Here is a 16912-nt window from a genome sequence, read left to right as displayed (position 1 = left end):
TCCACAAGAAAAGTTTCCTGCACTTATTCTTTGCTTACGTGACTAAAAGATATATATAGTGAGTAATTATTTTTATACTCTATTTTATAACATCAATTTTTAATTTCAAGCTAATACAGACATTCTTTGGAAAGATATAGCTACACTAATGATCTCAATCATAATTTTTAGCTAGTGACAAAAATTGGGAGTCAGATGGACATTAATTCTTAATTAACTCATGATCAGTTACAGTGTAATCCCAATATTTGTTATTCCCTTAACCATATGATATGACTGAGCAGAAATAGGATCATATATGGATCACTTTACAGATTTTGGGTGTCTTGATGAAAGTATTGTGAAGACATGTATGCGAATGAAGGAACACATGACACTTGCTTTGCAACCAACTTTAAGAATGTCTCGAATCTTTCTTTTTTTTTTTTTTTGGAAACTCACTGTGAATTGAATTTTATGCTAACTGGCCAGGCCTCCATTTTACTAATCCTTGCTTTACTTGGTAAAATTAGGGGAAGGTAGCGTGGGGCTTTGTTCATTGATTATGGGGAGAATTCGTAGGTTCTTGGATTTATGTTTTCTTTCTTTCCTATGTTTAGATTAATTAATACAGTTAAATTGATATGCACGGGAGCTGGTTTCATAATTAAATAAAACTTCGGATTTTTAAGTGTTTTACTGCATTAGAATTAAAGTTTCATTTTGCTAAGATATTTTTTATTTGTTTTTACGTTGTTTTTTTAATTAAAATTAAAGTTTCATCTTTATAAATTGCAAAATAAATATTTAATTACATAAGTCATTTTGGATTTATTCTCTTGTACGTACGTCCTTCAACCTAGTAGCTAGGATGGGGAGCTTCAATTTCAAATTTAAGGATTTGTCTACGGTGAAGTCTTTAAAGAGTGGTTCACAGTGGCTTATCAGAAATTACCGGTTACAGCAGGTAACAGCCGGTTATATAATAAAAAATTTATTTGTTAAAATAGGTTTTTTGTTTCGTTATTTGCTACAATAGGTGTGCTGAAACAGTATGCTAAAATAGGTCTTCAAAACTCAGATCCGCAAAACTCCGATCTGCAAAACAGAGGTGACGAACAGAGAAGGGGAAGGATTGCCGCGCGTACAAACTTGGACGGAGAAAAAACAAGAAAAGAGGATCAGATCCGGACTCGAGGGAGGACGCAGACGAAGATTGTGGATAGGATAAAAACGGTGGAGGGTGGTGGTGGCGGCCATTTCGTCTTCTTTCTGCTTATCTTCTTTTCCATTTTCGAAGCCCATTAGTTTACAAAATAGCTAGAGAGAGCAGGGATTTCGATTTATAGGTTTCTTTTCTGTGGATAAAATTTGATTCTATTTTTTGTTGTCTGATTATGTTCTAGTTGTTTTTGATAAATTCTGGTGAAGGTTTTGGAGTTTTAATTTTTCATCTTAAATCAAGCATTGTTTTGTTTCTAAGAAGGAATTGAAACAGAAATATATTTGATTTGGAAGAGACTAAGATAACTTTCATTCCTATATGTTGCTGGCAGATGGCACGGACGACGGAGCGGAGGTTGCAGCATTGATCTTTACACATTTTGAACATTTTCAATTTTTGAAGGAAAATATTTGCAAATATACCCAAATGCCAATTTTTATACAAGGACTAATGTGCAAAAACAATAAAATTGTTGTTCGGGTAACCGGTAAATTATCGTGGCCCTTGAATTTTTTATTCTAACGGCTAATACTTACTGTCCACGGGTGTGCCATGTTTTCAAGACTTCACCGTGGACATATCCCAAATTTAATCCTAGCTAGTGAAGTAGTCTCCATTGATTGACGTACGCATTCAATATTTGTTTTTCAAAAGAAAAAAAGGAAATAAGAAGTCCTTTGATATGGTTTCAATTTGTTTTTGTTTTTGTTTTCTTATTTTGTTTTTAGTTTTAAATAAATTTATAAGAAATAGTGAAAATACATTGGTATTTTTATATATCTTTTTGGAAATAAGAAATGAAATAAAAATAAATACAATTTTATCATTAAAATAAAAAAACACTATCAAAAGCCTAACTTTTAAAAGTTCTCTTATTTAACTTATCCAAAAACTTGTTTCAATTTATATGTGGGCATAATTAGTTTTATTCTATAAAAAAAATTAATTTATTTTATCTTCTTATTTTATAGTACCTATATATTGACAATAGTTTATCTAAACAGCTTGTGACCAGCATAATTGATTGCTGGAAAGTCTCATATGTAGGCAAAAAATAAAGTATACTATATAGTTATCACATAAATGTTTCTCTTAAATTTTGTTTTAAGTCTCACTCACCTTGAACTGACCTTGATTTTTTTGTCACAAGTTAATTTTTCTATCTACAAGTTTTTCACTTACATTATATTTTTAAGAAGAATTTTTGTTATATATTTGGGATTGGATCAAAGGTGTCCTCCGAGCAAAAAATAATGAAACTAATTCCTAATGAACAACAAGACTTTCAAAGATAACTTGACTTTAACATTCAGCATTAAAAGTAATTGAGTGCTAGTCGTATCTCAAGTTTGCCAAGTTACCACATTCTCTGGGAATGGTCACTCAATTGGATTTATTTATTGCAAAAGGATAGTAAGGTAAGGGAATTCCCCCCCCAAGAAAATACATATAGTTTCCAATTTTGCATAGAACTACTTAAATTTCACCCGATTCATCAATCAAATTCCATTACATTTGTGCAAAAAATCCTTTTATGTAACACTATTATTTTTATTCAATATATAAATAACATCATTCTTAAAAATATTATTATCTACAAAATTTGTCTTAAACTCGACATAATTTATCTTACAAAAGATTTGAACGGATTGAGTCAACCTTAACTCGATAAAATTTATTTTATATGGAGATTCAAAACTAAGTCTATCCAACGTAATATTTTTTATTAGTAGAAATAAAAAACAATACCAAAATTTTTACAATAACTTACATATTTTGTTCAACCAACTGAATTAAACCCTTTTAAAATATCTAACTTATTTAAATTAATATAAATCTATCCTAATCTCGATTGTATTTCAATTACATCTCATTTTATCTAGAAAATTTAGCTTATTTTTTCAACAAAAATTTAACTTTAATAATTGAGTAGTGTGTGTGAATTATTATAAAATTCATGAAACCTAAATTTGATTCCTAATTATAAAAAAAAAATTGCATCTACTTTTGTAACCCATGTGAGTCTCATCTTTCCATTTCTCTTCTAACTTTGTTTTATTTTATTTTTTTCTTAAGTGATCTTTGTATCCATTCATTCCCTAGTATTCATTATTAGTAGGATTGAAGTGAATCACATCCAAACCATGAATTTGTCCAATCAAACGCACATTTGTGTGATTGGATTGAGTTATTGGATTAGATTACCTCTATTTTAGCGAGTCAAAAAAAAATTGGGTTGGATAATGAGTTTTGAGTTATGAACTAGGTCAAAACCCAACCCAACTTGCATATATAATAACCATATAACAAAATATTAATTGTATAATAATATAGAAAATCCTAAAGTAAACAACATACTAATTGCATACTACTAATATTATATTTTATTAATATTTTGAGTTGTTAAACAAGTTATGAGTATATGTTTTTATCATTGTGAATGAGCTACTTAAATATATTGGTTACAAGTTTAGAATTTAATGTCTATGCACTGATGTAAAAAAGTTGACAAACTTATCATATATGATGAATTACTTAAAGATAATTATTTAAAGTGGACAAACTTATCATACATGATGAATTATGATGGAACGACTGTGTAAATTTTTTTACATTATCAATACATAACTTTTTCTCTCACAAGTTTATAGTTTATCTTTATCACACTAATACAATATTTTTATGAGTATTGTGAGTATATCACATGTATTGTTACAAGTAAATGTCAATGCTTATGCAAGACATTGTGATTGATTTTTTTAATCCTCATTTCAAAGAACAGTTGCAAAATAAGATTTTAAAAATACTAATTTTAAAATATTACTTATTGTTTTTTGAGTTTGAGATATTTTTGAAGAGTTAAAAAGATGACAATTTTTAGTGGTACAACCTAATGCAGTCTAATCTAATTAAAGTTGGGTTGAAACAAAAAACAAGTAAGGAGAGGAATGTATGTATGAAGAGAAATGTTAGGAATGCTCTCTTTAACATACTATTTTGAACACATTCTATTTTATTAATTGAAATTTATTAAAAATCACAATATTTTGTAGCTCTTACATTCTATTTAATGTTTCTCTTTCTTGTCATTTTCAATAAATTTTTGCCAATAAAAAAGAGTGTGCTTAAAATGATGTGACAAAGAATGTGTTGTTAGCACTATTCATCTATAAAAGAAAAAAATGTTAACTATTTTTAATCCTTAATTTTTTTTAAAATTTAATTTTTAGTTTCTAAATAAAAGTTTGACATGTTAAGATCTTTTAATTTTTTTACCATTAAAATTTTTAGTTTCTAAATAAAAATTTGGTTAATCAAACTCTTCAACTTTTTACATTAAGATTTCTAGTCTTTTAAACTTTTGAAAAATTTAATTTTTAGTCCTGAGATATTATTGAATAAATAAAATAATAAGTTTAAACTTTCTTTCAAAAACTAAAAACTAAAATTTTTAAAAGATTAAGAACTTTGATTAGTCAAAATTTTGTTCAAAGACTAAAAATTATAATAAAAAAAATTAAAAAACCTCCACCAATTAAATTTTTGTTTAAAGAATAAAAATTAAATTTAAAAAATTATGCCTGAAAACTTAGTTAATAAAAAAAAAAGTGGTCAATGGCATTAGTGGAGTTGTGGAAGTAGTGGATGCAAGAAATATATAAAATATAAAAATAAAAAGAAAAACAGAAAAGGTTGGTACTTGGAAGCATATGATCCACTCACTGAATATGAAGTGAACTGTGAAACGGCTTGAAATCACCCGCGAAGCCGTTAGGATAAGGCAGAGAGAGAAAAACAAACAAACAAAGCGGCTTCCAATGGCCACTCTGCAATTCACCTTCACCGACTCAACCACATTGTTCAGGCCTTCTCTACCTTCCACGCGAACCTTCTCTCGAAACCGAAGCCTCATTGTCAAAGCCTCTTCTTCTTCTTCTGACGACTTCTCCAAAAGCAGGCGACGCTTCATCGCCGAAACCGCCGCACTCTCGGTCTCGCTCCCTCAGTTAGCGGCGCGTGCCGAAGACGCGCTTTCGGAGTGGGAGAGAGTATACCTCCCTATCGACCCCGGCGTCGTGCTTCTCGACATCGCTTTTGTCCCCGACGATCCCAACCACGGTATCGTAAATTCCTAATCTCTTCTCAGATGTGTTTCTCTTTGTTTGACTTTGAGTTAAATGAATGAACGTTGTTGGCATTTTAGGTTTTCTTCTCGGGACGAGGCAAACCATTCTGGAGACGAAAGATGGAGGAAACACTTGGGCTCCGCGTTCGATTCCTTCTGCTGAAGACGAAGATTTCAACTATCGCTTCAATTCCATCAGCTTCAAAGGGAAGGAAGGGTGGATTGTCGGAAAACCTGCGATTCTGTTGTACACTTCCGATGCCGGAGACAGTTGGGAGAGGATACCTCTCAGTGCTGAACTTCCAGGGGATATGGTTGGTTATGCATAGCCATAGTTAATGTTTTTTTTTGCTTATTCCTTAATTTGCTCTTACAATTGTGAAATTTGTACTGAAATCAATAATGTGTTGCAGGTGTACATAAAGGCAACCGGTGAGAAGAGTGCGGAGATGGTGACCGACGAAGGTGCCATATATGTTACTGCAAACAGAGGTTACAACTGGAGGGCTGCTGTGCAGGAAACTGTCTCAGCTACTCTTAACAGGTGAGTTTCCAATAATGCAGCATCTATCTATGTATGTATGGAAGAAATATCAATGGATACTCGTGTAGTAATGCAGATGCTATCTTTTTCAAATAAGTAAGTGAAACGATAATAATATTGAAATGCGTTCAAGCTTTGCTTGAAGAATTTTGCTATAGGGCGAGTGTCAATGATGTTATTCACGAAGAAGGTTGACTTCTTTGATTATATGCTTCAAAAACTCATTCATTGTTGCATCTTTCATAGTATTATGTAAATTGCTAAATATTTTCAGTTTTATACGGCAAGGTCAAGGCATTTATCTATCTTTGTTGCTTCTTCAGAACAGTTTCTAGTGGTATTAGTGGTGCAAGCTACTACACTGGAACTTTCAATACTGTCAATCGCTCTCCAGATGGAAGGTATGTTGCAGTCTCAAGTCGGGGCAACTTCTACTTAACCTGGGAGCCTGGTCAGGTGAGGGATTTACTCTGTGATGGCATTTACTTTTGATATGCCTTCTTGCATAGTGTTTGGTAATAATTGTTTTATTTTATTTTCAGCCATTCTGGCAGCCACATAATAGAGCAGTTGCCAGAAGAATCCAGAACATGGGATGGAGAGCTGATGGTGGTCTGTGGCTTCTTGTTCGTGGAGGTGGTCTTTATCTCAGCAAGGGCACAGGGGTAAGTTATTATGAGAATGTCATTCTAGTGTATGAATGTGAGACTAACAGTCTCCCATTTCACTCCTTACCAACGTCATTCTGGATAATCTTTTAACTATTTTCTTTAAGTCTTAAATTAGCTTTGAATTTTGTCGCCCTTCTTCACTGGGACATTTCCATCTTTATGTCAGTTGTACATTCACAGACTGCTTTACTTACTATCCCTTGTCTCATTTATTAATGAGGAAAGTTCTGTCTTTGATCAAACATCTTTCTTGCATTCACTTTCCTTGTGTTGTCACATCACACTGAGTGCATGATCGAAAATGGATTAATTTCGGAAAATAAGTTCAACCAAGCATATGCTAATTTTATCATATTAATCTGTGTTCCCAATTCAACTAGCCCAAAATGTTTGAGTTGCATCTGGTTGAAGTAGGGAGAAGTTGAAGAGGATTATAAGAACGAAAATCCTTTCTAAGAAAGTGCACAAGTGCTTGAACCATTTTTGTTTCTGTCGTTACTATACTGAACATGATAAATTTCGAAAGTAGAGAATTAAAATATCTTGATAAAAAATAATTGGCTTTGTTGCACTTTTTGCCTGCTGTAGATTTCTGCTTCATTTCTTTTCAGATAAGAACATTATTTATTGTTGTTTCAGTTAACTGAAGAATTTGAGGAGGTTCCTGTTCAAAGCCGGGGTTTTGGCATTCTTGATGTTGGATATCGTTCAACGGTAAAGTGTTCCTCCATTCAAAGAGTTGCTTTATTAAGTAACCAATTCTTGAATGTAACAGTCTAGTCACAGGTTCCAAAAGAAAAAAGAAAAAAAAAGAACATTGGAAGATTGCCTCTTCAGTTTTTGCAATATTTATTAATTTTGAAAACAGAGAACAATGCGGAAGCCATTATTTTATATATATAGTTTGCTAAATTATGCATACAGGATGAGGCATGGGCAGCAGGAGGAAGTGGTATTCTTTTGAGAACTACTAATGGTGGCAAGTCATGGATCCGTGACAAAGCTGCTGACAACATTGCTGCAAATTTATACTCAGTGAAGTCAGTCTATCTATTACTAAGCCTCACTTTTATAATTATAGTTATTTATTGTCTATACTTTAAAAGCACAAATTACTTGGAAGAGCTCCCGGCCAGGCTCCTCATGTTGCTAATATGTCTTGTATTTATATTTACATTTTCCATCTGTCTTTATGATACCTTTTTTTCAATTTTATCATGGATTTAGTTGACTTGAAATAAACTGTTAGGTATTATGCTGTTTAAAAAAAGAACAAGATGACAAATTTTCTAGGAGTTATGAGAATTGATTAATGCTATTTTGAAGGTTATAAAATTTCTAATTGTAAATGGTCTACTTGATGCAGGTTCATTGATGAGAAGAAGGGATTTGTATTGGGGAATGATGGAGTCTTGCTTCGCTACCTTGGATAGAGTTGTAATGCAACATGGTAAATAGTGTTCTCCTCCTGATTCTGGATGAAATAACCATTATATATTTGAATATCACTTGTAGTTATACCTGCATCGTTTAATGGTCTGTACAGTTTTGTAATTGTCACGGGATTGAGTGTGAGAAGCTGAAAATGCCAGCAGAGCACTTCCCCGTCTTTCTGGTTTACTTTATGAGCTGGAGATAAAAATAAAAGAGAATAAGATAGAAGTTGTAGAAGAAAAGAAAAATGAGGGAAGAAAAATAATGGCTATTGATTAAACAAGACAAATTATGAAGTAAAACAGAAATAGTAGCTTCAACAGTCAGGAACTTGTTATCTGAAGGTTAGTTATATTATATGATTTTCTGTTGATCCTCCTTGGCTACATCAATTTTGGGGTTAACATGCATGCAAGGTTTGCCAAGCACCTCAAGCATAGGATCATGATTCTTATATAATTAAGATCATTGGTTTAAGGTGATCTGAATGGTTTGATTTTCTGATTGAAATATGTAATTTTGTAGGTCTGTTGCCTCAAATGCAATTTTGTAGCAGATTACATATCCATGCTTAACATTCATTACTATGGAGAGAGCTATGGGATCAAATCGACTCCTTGCTGTTGTGCTAAAAAAATGTGAGGAAGTATATAAACAAACTTCACTATTGTAAAGAGAGCTATATTATGTCAATGTAAAATTGTAATTGCCACGTTACTATTATATTAAAATTCAATTTTATGCTGCATGTGTTGTACTGCAAAAGCGCTTATTCAATATAAGAGTTATCACACGAGAGTTTATCACAGTGTTTATGAATGTGTATGTATGCTTGTAAGTATATTCATAACTATTCATTAAAAAATTAAAACAAAAATAAATTAAATTTGAAACATACTGTTATACTAAACAAATGTTTTTAAAATATGTATTTATTTTAAAAATAAATAATATTAAATTTTTATATTTACATTAAAATTATATTAGAGTAACTTAACTTATATATAATTAAATTTATTAACTAAATAAAATAAAAATTAATTTATTTTATCCTTAAATTATTTATAATGTATATTTAACATTTTTAAAAAAGGAACAATTGAATTATTAAATTGTGATATTAATTACCAAATTAAATATATTAATTACCTTGATTACTCTTTTAATGTATCAATTATTTAAATTAATTATTATAGGTTTAAGCAAATAAATAATATCAATCTTTTTTAAAGTAAATTTGTCTTTTATACTATTTTTTTTAAAAAAATATTAGATGAGAATATATTATTATGTGTTAGACATAATATTTCTTGGAATGTCCTAACCTCTAAATATTCTAAAAATATAATATAATATCTTCAAACAAGTATTTTAAATAATTTTTCATTTTCTATTTTCATGTTTTGATTGAATTTTATTTTATTTATTTTTTTAAAAATTAATTAACGACATCTAATTTTACCATATGTCATGTTCTTATTGACACGTGTTATGTTTTGGATGTCAACTCTGTTGTTTTCATTGACGTGATAGCGATCAACCTTTGTAACGGTTACTAAATCCGAAATAATCAGGGACCAAATTTATAACCTTTTATATAATATATTGACATAAATAAGTATGCAATCCTATTTTTCCTTCTTTCAGCTCTAGCCTCTATCTCTAAGCCCTTGCCCAGTGCTCTTTCAGCGGCACCTAAAACCCTTTCGGCGGCTGCGAAAACACCCTCCACGCCCCCAAACCCAAACAATGGTAAGCTCACCTCTCTCTCTCTCTCTCCTCTGCGTTGTCTGATTTCAATTATCGCTCTGTGAATGAAAACAGAGGAAGAAGAAACAAGGGTTCAGAAGACCCGTTATCATAAAAAAACCGAAGCAACCGCAAGAGCAACCCAGCGTCGATCCTATTACGGGAAAGAAAATCCCCAAAAGTTTCGTCTTTTCACGAGGCAAGTTGCCGGCTCCTCTCAAACAGCTTCAGATGGACCTCAGAAAGTTGATGCTTCCGTACACTGCTCTCAGCCTCAGGGTTAGTATAAATATTCCCTTCTTCTTTACTTTTGTTATTCATCTTTGAATGAACTTTTAAAGTGAATCATATAAATTGTTTTAGTGCTAATTTGTTTCTAAGTTATGTGCCTGCAACTATAAAAAAATAATTTGTTGAAAAGAAAAGAAAAGAAAAAAGTCCATGTGGCCAGATGCGCCTTGATCAATCAGTAGAGCTAACATAGGGTTATTCCAGCTTAATCAGTAGTCTTGAGTTTGAACTTTGAGTTTGTAGCTCATAGTATTTTTACCTGCTTAGCATGATCAGGATTGTCTCATATAGAGAATATTTGTGGCCTTGTACCAGAAAATGCCCTTAGATCCATCTGGAGTAAGGTTATGTGTCTTGACATCGATTATATACTATTATGTCTTCTTTTTTGCAGGAAAAGAAACGGAATAATCTGCGAGACTTTCTGAATGTTGCTGGACCTATGGGTGTCACACATTTCTTCATATTGTCAAAAACCGCTACTTCACCTTACTTGAGGGTTGCAACAACCCCTCAAGGGCCTACTCTTACGTTTAAGATACATGAATACTCATTGGCCGCTGACATTGCTCGATCTCAATTGCATCCTCGATGCCCTAAGGATCTGTTTAAAAGTTCTGCTCTGGTAAAGTATTTCCTTGTACTCGCATAATGCAACTGAAGCATTGCAGCATCTTAAACTTTAGACAAATTAAATGGAACCGCACAACTGATAACTTTTCATGATATTATTTGCTCTTCAAATGCCATTCACCCTGTTATTATCACTAGATTAGAGTATGCGAACAGAATGTGAGAAAAGGATTGTTTATTTTGTTTTTACCTTTAATCCTTATCAAGTTAAGGACTGATGAGATGGTCAAGACCTCTTAGTTTGTTTGCTGCTAATGGATATTGCACTGAACATGAATTTGTTTTATGACTTTGTGATGTCCGTTCTCATGTTATTATCAATTTCTTGTATGACTTAACTGCTAATGGTAGACTGGTAGTATTTAAATAGGGGAATATACAACTTTTGCAACCAGTTGGAGGTTTGGTACTAAAATATGTAATTGCTTACTTAGTAAATGTTAGTAGTTGTATACTTTTGTTATTTATCCAACATTTATGTCTCCATGTTTTCTTGCCAGATTGTGCTTTCTGGATTTGTGAGTGGAGATCCACCACTGCAGCTTACAACTAACATGTTTCAGAATATTTTTCCAACAATTGATGTCAAAACTGTGAGTTTATAGGCACACATACACATCAATGACTTACTTGACATCCAAGTCCTTCATCTCCTAATGTCACAACTTGTTATTTCAGGTTAAGCTCTCCACATGCCAAAGAATTGTGTTGCTTAATTACAACAAAGACACTAAGCTCATTGATTTTCGCCATTATTCCATAAGACTACAACCTGTAGGTGTTTCACGCAGAATAAGAAAACTTGTGCAGAGCCATCAGGTTCCTGATCTAAGGAATCTTCTAGATGTTAGTAATTTTGTCACAAAGTAAGATACTTGCTTATTCATTCAAGTTTTCATTTTTCTTTTCCTTTTTGAATGACGAACTGAGAGAGCTGGTATGATCCATTTGACCTTTGCATGGCACCCATATTATCCTTATTTAAATAGGCAGATATGATATTTTAGAGTATTTAGATATATAACAAACAGAAACCTATTCAACTTGCTCTTAGTTCTTCGTTTTGTTTTTCGATGTAACTCTTTGTTCCTGTGAGTGTACAAATATTATATTTTAATTGGAAGGTTCAAATATTAGGTTTCCCTGGAAAGGAAGGTACATTTGCTTATGAGTTTAGGATCTGAATAACTTTCTCTTTGCCAGTTGCTAAATATTTATGTTGGGAGGCATAAATAATAAGCAATGACAAGAATTTTTTTAATATTCTTTTCTTTTCTTTTCTCAACCACTCAGTATAGAACCCAAGATTAACCTTTGAAACTGTTGTCTATATAAATTTGCCAAAATGGTTTTTGAAGTTTTTTTCCGATAGTGACATATTTCCTGAACTCTTGTATTTTACTTATATGTGAGAAGCAGCTATCAGATAAAGAACAAAGTAGTTCAAAAATGAACTAAAATTGTGTTATCTATACAAAATAATTGATCACACTGTTTTCCTCCCTTCTCCTTATTGTTTCATGTGTGATTTGTAAGGGCTGGCTATGGATCAGAAAGTGAAGCTGATGAAGAAGCAGCAACAGTTACTTTGTCCAGTGACATTGGTAGAGTTAATCGTGCTTCTACAAAAAGTGCTGTCAAACTGCATGAGGTTGGACCCAGAATGACTCTTCAACTAGTTAGAATTGAGAAGGGACTGTGTTCGGGTGAAGTTCTCTTCAGTGAATATGGTACATTATCCTACACATTGGCCTCGATTAAATTTACTTATTTTTGTTGAAAAATCTATGAAAGCCACAATTAGATTTATTTTTTTTTGTGAATAGATGTTCATTTGAGCTATTCTTGAATAAACAATTAGAGATGGACCAATGGCAATCAACTACTTTCATGTACAATACTACAATATAATATAAACTTCCTCCAAGAATTTTTTTTTTCTTGTTACACATGATTATTTTGAGGTATGCATTATATATTTCATATCATGAATCACAAGTACCAAATCCAGAAAACTACACATATTTCCTTGATGCTGATAAGGAACATTGTCATTAAAGTTGTTGCTCTTGCTAGCTTTCTGGTAGAGTAAAGATTGGTGATCCTTCTGATTTCTATTGCATATATCCTGTAGAAGTCTTTGCTTCCTCAACAACTCTCATAAGTCATAAGTTCATTTATTTTCTTTCTTTTCTTCTTCTCCCTTGATCATTGCTTAGTCCCCTTGGTCATTTTCCTCTGATTTTAAATTCTCCAATTGCCTACATCTTTTGTCAATGAACTTTTGTTCTTTGCACATACTTCTCTCACAACTCTTTCCTCTCTCTACTAGCTACTTATCTTACTCTTCCCTATTAGGAAAAGCTGGTGGCAAAGGAAAAAGTGATGATGAGATGCAGGGTGAAGAAGATGAAGAAGATCAAGATGGAGAGCATCCAGAGGATAGTGAAGACTAAGATCAAGAACTTGATTAGTCAGTGTTTTCACGTAGTGTAGTATTCAAGTTTTGTAGTATCCATAACACTGCAGAACTGTTAGGTGCCACTGGAAATTTTTCATATCAAGCATTCCAGTGTTGGGGTATGCAAGTCATTTGTTTTTGTTAAAATACATAGATCTAGAGCAATCAAATGTTGTTCATTTTGATTACCCATTTTCTACTTTACTTTTAAATCAAAATATATATAAATATCTTATTTATTTAATTCTATTTTTTTTAAATTATAACAAATATTTTTTAACCTGCGTGACGATTGGGTCAATATCTAATTTGTTCAATACTGCTTATGAAAAAGAATTTTATGCTTATCCTAATTCCAATGGTAAACTTTTCATATTAGACGAATTAGCACGGAGACAATAATTAAGGCATATGTAAAGTCCTCTAGCAACAAGGCTAATCAAATAATAATAATAATAATAATAAAGGAATAAGTAGCTATTGTGATGGTGTGTGTTGTATCAATTTAACATCGTAATTTATCCACCATAGATTAAAAAAATTAAACAAACACCACCAATTGCCTGTTCTCATGTACATTTTTTTTTTCCTTTTCTTAAATTTTTTTATCCCCTTTTCTGAATCTTTTTATATTAATTAAGCTGTTGAATATGTGCTTAATGTTTTTTTAATCAACCTAGTTAGGAAATGGATAATTAATCTAAACCGTAATTGGATAATCGAGTTGTATGTATCTTTGGAGATTTCTTGAACTTATTCCTATTTTTGGTTTACCACAGGATTCATGACGACTAGAAAGTAGAAACAAGGGTTTATCACTCAAGGGATCGGGATAGGGAAACTAGAAGTTAATCATGTAATAAGAAGGGATTTAGAAGGTTCGTTTAATTGCGTTCTTTTTCCTTTCAAAATAAATTAAAACACAGAAATTCTCAATTCTTTCCAAATTTTAAAATCAAATGAGTAGTTAATTAATTGCGGTGCTATTAAACTACAATCCTCGTGAATACTATAACTCACATGGTTGTGTAGTTCTTTTCACAAAAAAAAAAAACATGGTAGTGTAGTAGAATAGATCCATAGCACTGCAGAACTGAAAGTGCATTTATACCAAGCATTTCAGTGGTATACAATTCATTTGCTTTTGTTAAATAAAACCCATAAATTTAGAGGAATGGCATGCTGTAGGTACATTTTGACTACCATTTTTTCTATCTTTGATTTAGCAACGTGACCTAAAAAGTTTGAAAGGCCTTAAATAGAGGAGGTTGTTTTTTTATTGGTAGGGATGAATATCAGCAGCTATACATACTACATAATCCACCAAAACCTCTTTTTCATATAGTAATGCCAAAAATGCATTTGGAAAAATGTCTATTTTTAAATGTTTTGATTGCAATCTGACTTACAGTTCTAATAATTAATAATTTATTTATAGTTATGTTGTAAATTTATAAAAAAAAATAAGCTTAGTTAAGGCTTTTGACTAATTTTGAAAGAAATCTTGGTTTCTTTTTTTCTCACTAAAAGAACACAGAAAATATAGATCAGATTAACTGCATGCATCATTTCTCCTTTCTCCATCAACATGATTTGATTCCTTTTTGAAGCATTGTTGATTCCAGTTTTAGGAGATATTATTTGATGGAAATGTCAGTGGAAAGAGCTTAAAAATTAACATTGGACGTGAATTTATACGGAAACACAATGCAGATCCAAACACGCTCTATGTATGATTATAATCATAGCCAAATGATGATGTCATCTTCTGCATCATCCCCTCCAACGCTAGGCTACATTCAGCATCCAATTTCCAAATTGGACACGCTAGCTGGCATAGCAATCAAGTATGGTGTTGAGGTACTTTTTTTTTCTCTTTCTTTTCACTTTGTGACATATGAACAAATTCTGCATCCAATAATTTTACCACTTGGTATATTTCTTTCTCTTTCGAAAATTGTAGGTTGCGGACATAAAAAAGATGAATGGACTAGTTACTGACAGCCAGATGTTTGCTCTTAAGTCTATTGGCATTCCACTAAATGGAAAGCACCCTCCGCCCATTATTACAGGGTATGTATGTTTATTCAATTCACCATTTAAATTTTTATCAGCAAATATTAATTTTGTTAGCAGAGAAGATCAAATCTAGCCACGACCTTTCGCCTCTTTTATTCTTCCTTAACCATTTAACTCACCTTATATTTAATCTTAACATTTTTAATTAGCATTGATTGATTTGGAAGTTATATCTTGTATGCCAAGGAGACACATTGAAAAAGTTATATATATATATATATATATATATCCTGATTCACATGTTAGATCATGATTCATGCTGTAACACTTTTATCTTCTTTAACAAGAAAGGTTGATGTATGTAAAATGCTTACAGGTAGGTTATAACCACGTACTATGAAACTTCAGTACCATTTCCTTTATTATGAACATAAATAAAGCAGGCGCAAAAATTTGTGTATTAGCTTCATTGTGCTTTGTCTCTACTAAATTCAATATACTGAATTCATTTTATTGAACGTTGTCCCTTCAGATATGATGATAACACAGACAACAGTCCAGCTGCTGATAATGCAAAGTCCCTGAGAAGGAAGTCCTCCGAGCAGAAGCTCTCCCCGGTCATGAGCTGTTTACGAAGTCACTACGGAACTAAACCGACAATGAAGAAATCTGTATCTGAAATCTTTAGCATGGTGGAGTACGAAAAAAGGGCTTCAAAATGTTCAGAAAATGGTTCATTCTACAAGAAATCACCAATGTCCCCTCAACATCATAGTCATCACAAAAAATCTCATAGTTTGGCGAACGAAACTTTGGATGACATTATGGAAGTTGTAAAAGCCAGAAGAAGTGATTCTGATAGGAGTGGTACACTTATCCGGAGGAGTTATAAATCTGAAGCTAACCTTCAGCGTATTCCAGAGTTGCTCTTGAAGCAGGATTGTAATAACAGTAATGGTAGCTTTTCATTTTCAGCAAGATCAGCAAAGGGACTAGCTCAGAGGCAGAAATCTGGTAGCCGAATTGCACTGACAGCTTATTCGAATCACGTGGTTTAAGCGCAGTGCCATGCCAACTAGCATGGTGTCATGTTTACAGCATCAAAATCATCCATTCAGCAAACCTCAAGTTGTAGTTTGAAACCAGATTTAAAGACCATTTTCAGCCCAACCCAATAACGGGTCGAAGAAAGGATTACAACTACACATGATCAGTAAGTATTTGTAGTTACTTAGTTATCAGACCAATTTTGATCCCTTTTGCAATAGATTTTTCTGAGGTGAAAAATGTTATATATTACATTACTATTCTTTAAGCGGGGACTCGATTGTAACCCCAAAAATTGTTTATATATATATTTGGCAGCAAACATGGCCAAAAAATGTTGTTGTCTTAGAAATACCTAAGCAGATGACTACAGGAAATTTTCTACCCGATTCGCTGAACTTTACATGGTTGCAATAGCCTTACAATCAAATGACCAAATCATTGCTGAAGATGCGCCGCAAGAGTTTTTCATTGTAATAGGCTAAAATCTAAGCTGCCGCATCTATTAATTTTTTTTTCTTTTTCATTTGTGTTTCTAACTTCTTCCTTTTACAACAGCAATATAATCCCAAAAGATGGTGATAAAGGCTATGTTTGGTAAAATTACTTAACCGGAAGCTAAAAAATTAACTTATTAACTTATAAATATTTTATAAAAACAGTTGAAACAGTTAAAAAGTATAAAATAACAGAAAAATAATAAAATGATTTACTTAAAAAAATAACAAAAAAT

At 32.1% G+C, this 16912-nt stretch overlaps 3 protein-coding genes across 7 annotated transcripts; all 3 read left to right on the top strand.

Annotated features, from left to right (window-relative positions):
• The first annotated feature begins 4894 nt into the window (after positions 1–4894).
• LOC100810566 (photosystem II stability/assembly factor HCF136, chloroplastic) lies at positions 4895–8727 on the top strand. Of its 4 annotated transcripts, XR_005887112.1 has the most exons (10): positions 4897–5323; positions 5409–5644; positions 5744–5874; positions 6198–6330; positions 6417–6539; positions 7185–7259; positions 7470–7585; positions 7912–7995; positions 8092–8323; positions 8505–8727. XR_005887112.1 is itself a non-coding variant. In XM_041006665.1 (9 exons), exons 1-8 carry the CDS (start codon positions 5023–5025, stop codon positions 7976–7978), a joined length of 1182 nt encoding a protein of 393 aa, XP_040862599.1. In that variant the 5' UTR covers positions 4895–5022; the 3' UTR covers positions 7979–7995; positions 8505–8727. The 4 variants fall into 4 exon arrangements, 1 of the variants encoding a protein (XP_040862599.1); XM_041006665.1 differs by lacking the exon at positions 8092–8323 and having other exon boundaries at positions 4895–5323; XR_005887111.1 differs by having other exon boundaries at positions 7470–7995.
• An 883-nt stretch (positions 8728–9610) lies between these two features.
• LOC100785073 (ribosome biogenesis protein SNAIL1-like) lies at positions 9611–13357 on the top strand. The gene is made up of 7 exons (NM_001255668.2): positions 9611–9731; positions 9804–10007; positions 10414–10644; positions 11153–11245; positions 11331–11518; positions 12189–12382; positions 13011–13357. Exons 1-7 carry the CDS (start codon positions 9729–9731, stop codon positions 13106–13108), a joined length of 1011 nt encoding a protein of 336 aa, NP_001242597.2. The 5' UTR covers positions 9611–9728; the 3' UTR covers positions 13109–13357.
• Positions 13358–13398: 41 nt separating this feature from the next.
• LOC102666792 (lysM and putative peptidoglycan-binding domain-containing protein 1) lies at positions 13399–16527 on the top strand. Of its 2 annotated transcripts, none has more exons than XM_006590738.4 (4): positions 13399–13991; positions 14827–14973; positions 15077–15186; positions 15665–16527. In XM_006590738.4, exons 2-4 carry the CDS (start codon positions 14842–14844, stop codon positions 16188–16190), a joined length of 768 nt encoding a protein of 255 aa, XP_006590801.1. In that variant the 5' UTR covers positions 13399–13991; positions 14827–14841; the 3' UTR covers positions 16191–16527. The 2 variants fall into 2 exon arrangements, with proteins under 2 accessions (XP_006590801.1, XP_014619425.1); XM_014763939.3 differs by having other exon boundaries at positions 14739–14973.
• Positions 16528–16912: the final 385 nt, after the last annotated feature.

Source organism: Glycine max, chromosome 11 (genome assembly GCF_000004515.6).
Source record: "Glycine max cultivar Williams 82 chromosome 11, Glycine_max_v4.0, whole genome shotgun sequence".
Taxonomy (NCBI): domain Eukaryota; kingdom Viridiplantae; phylum Streptophyta; class Magnoliopsida; order Fabales; family Fabaceae; genus Glycine; species Glycine max.
The sequence above is the reverse complement of the archived record's forward strand: the minus strand, read 5'-3'. Positions and strand labels throughout refer to the sequence as shown.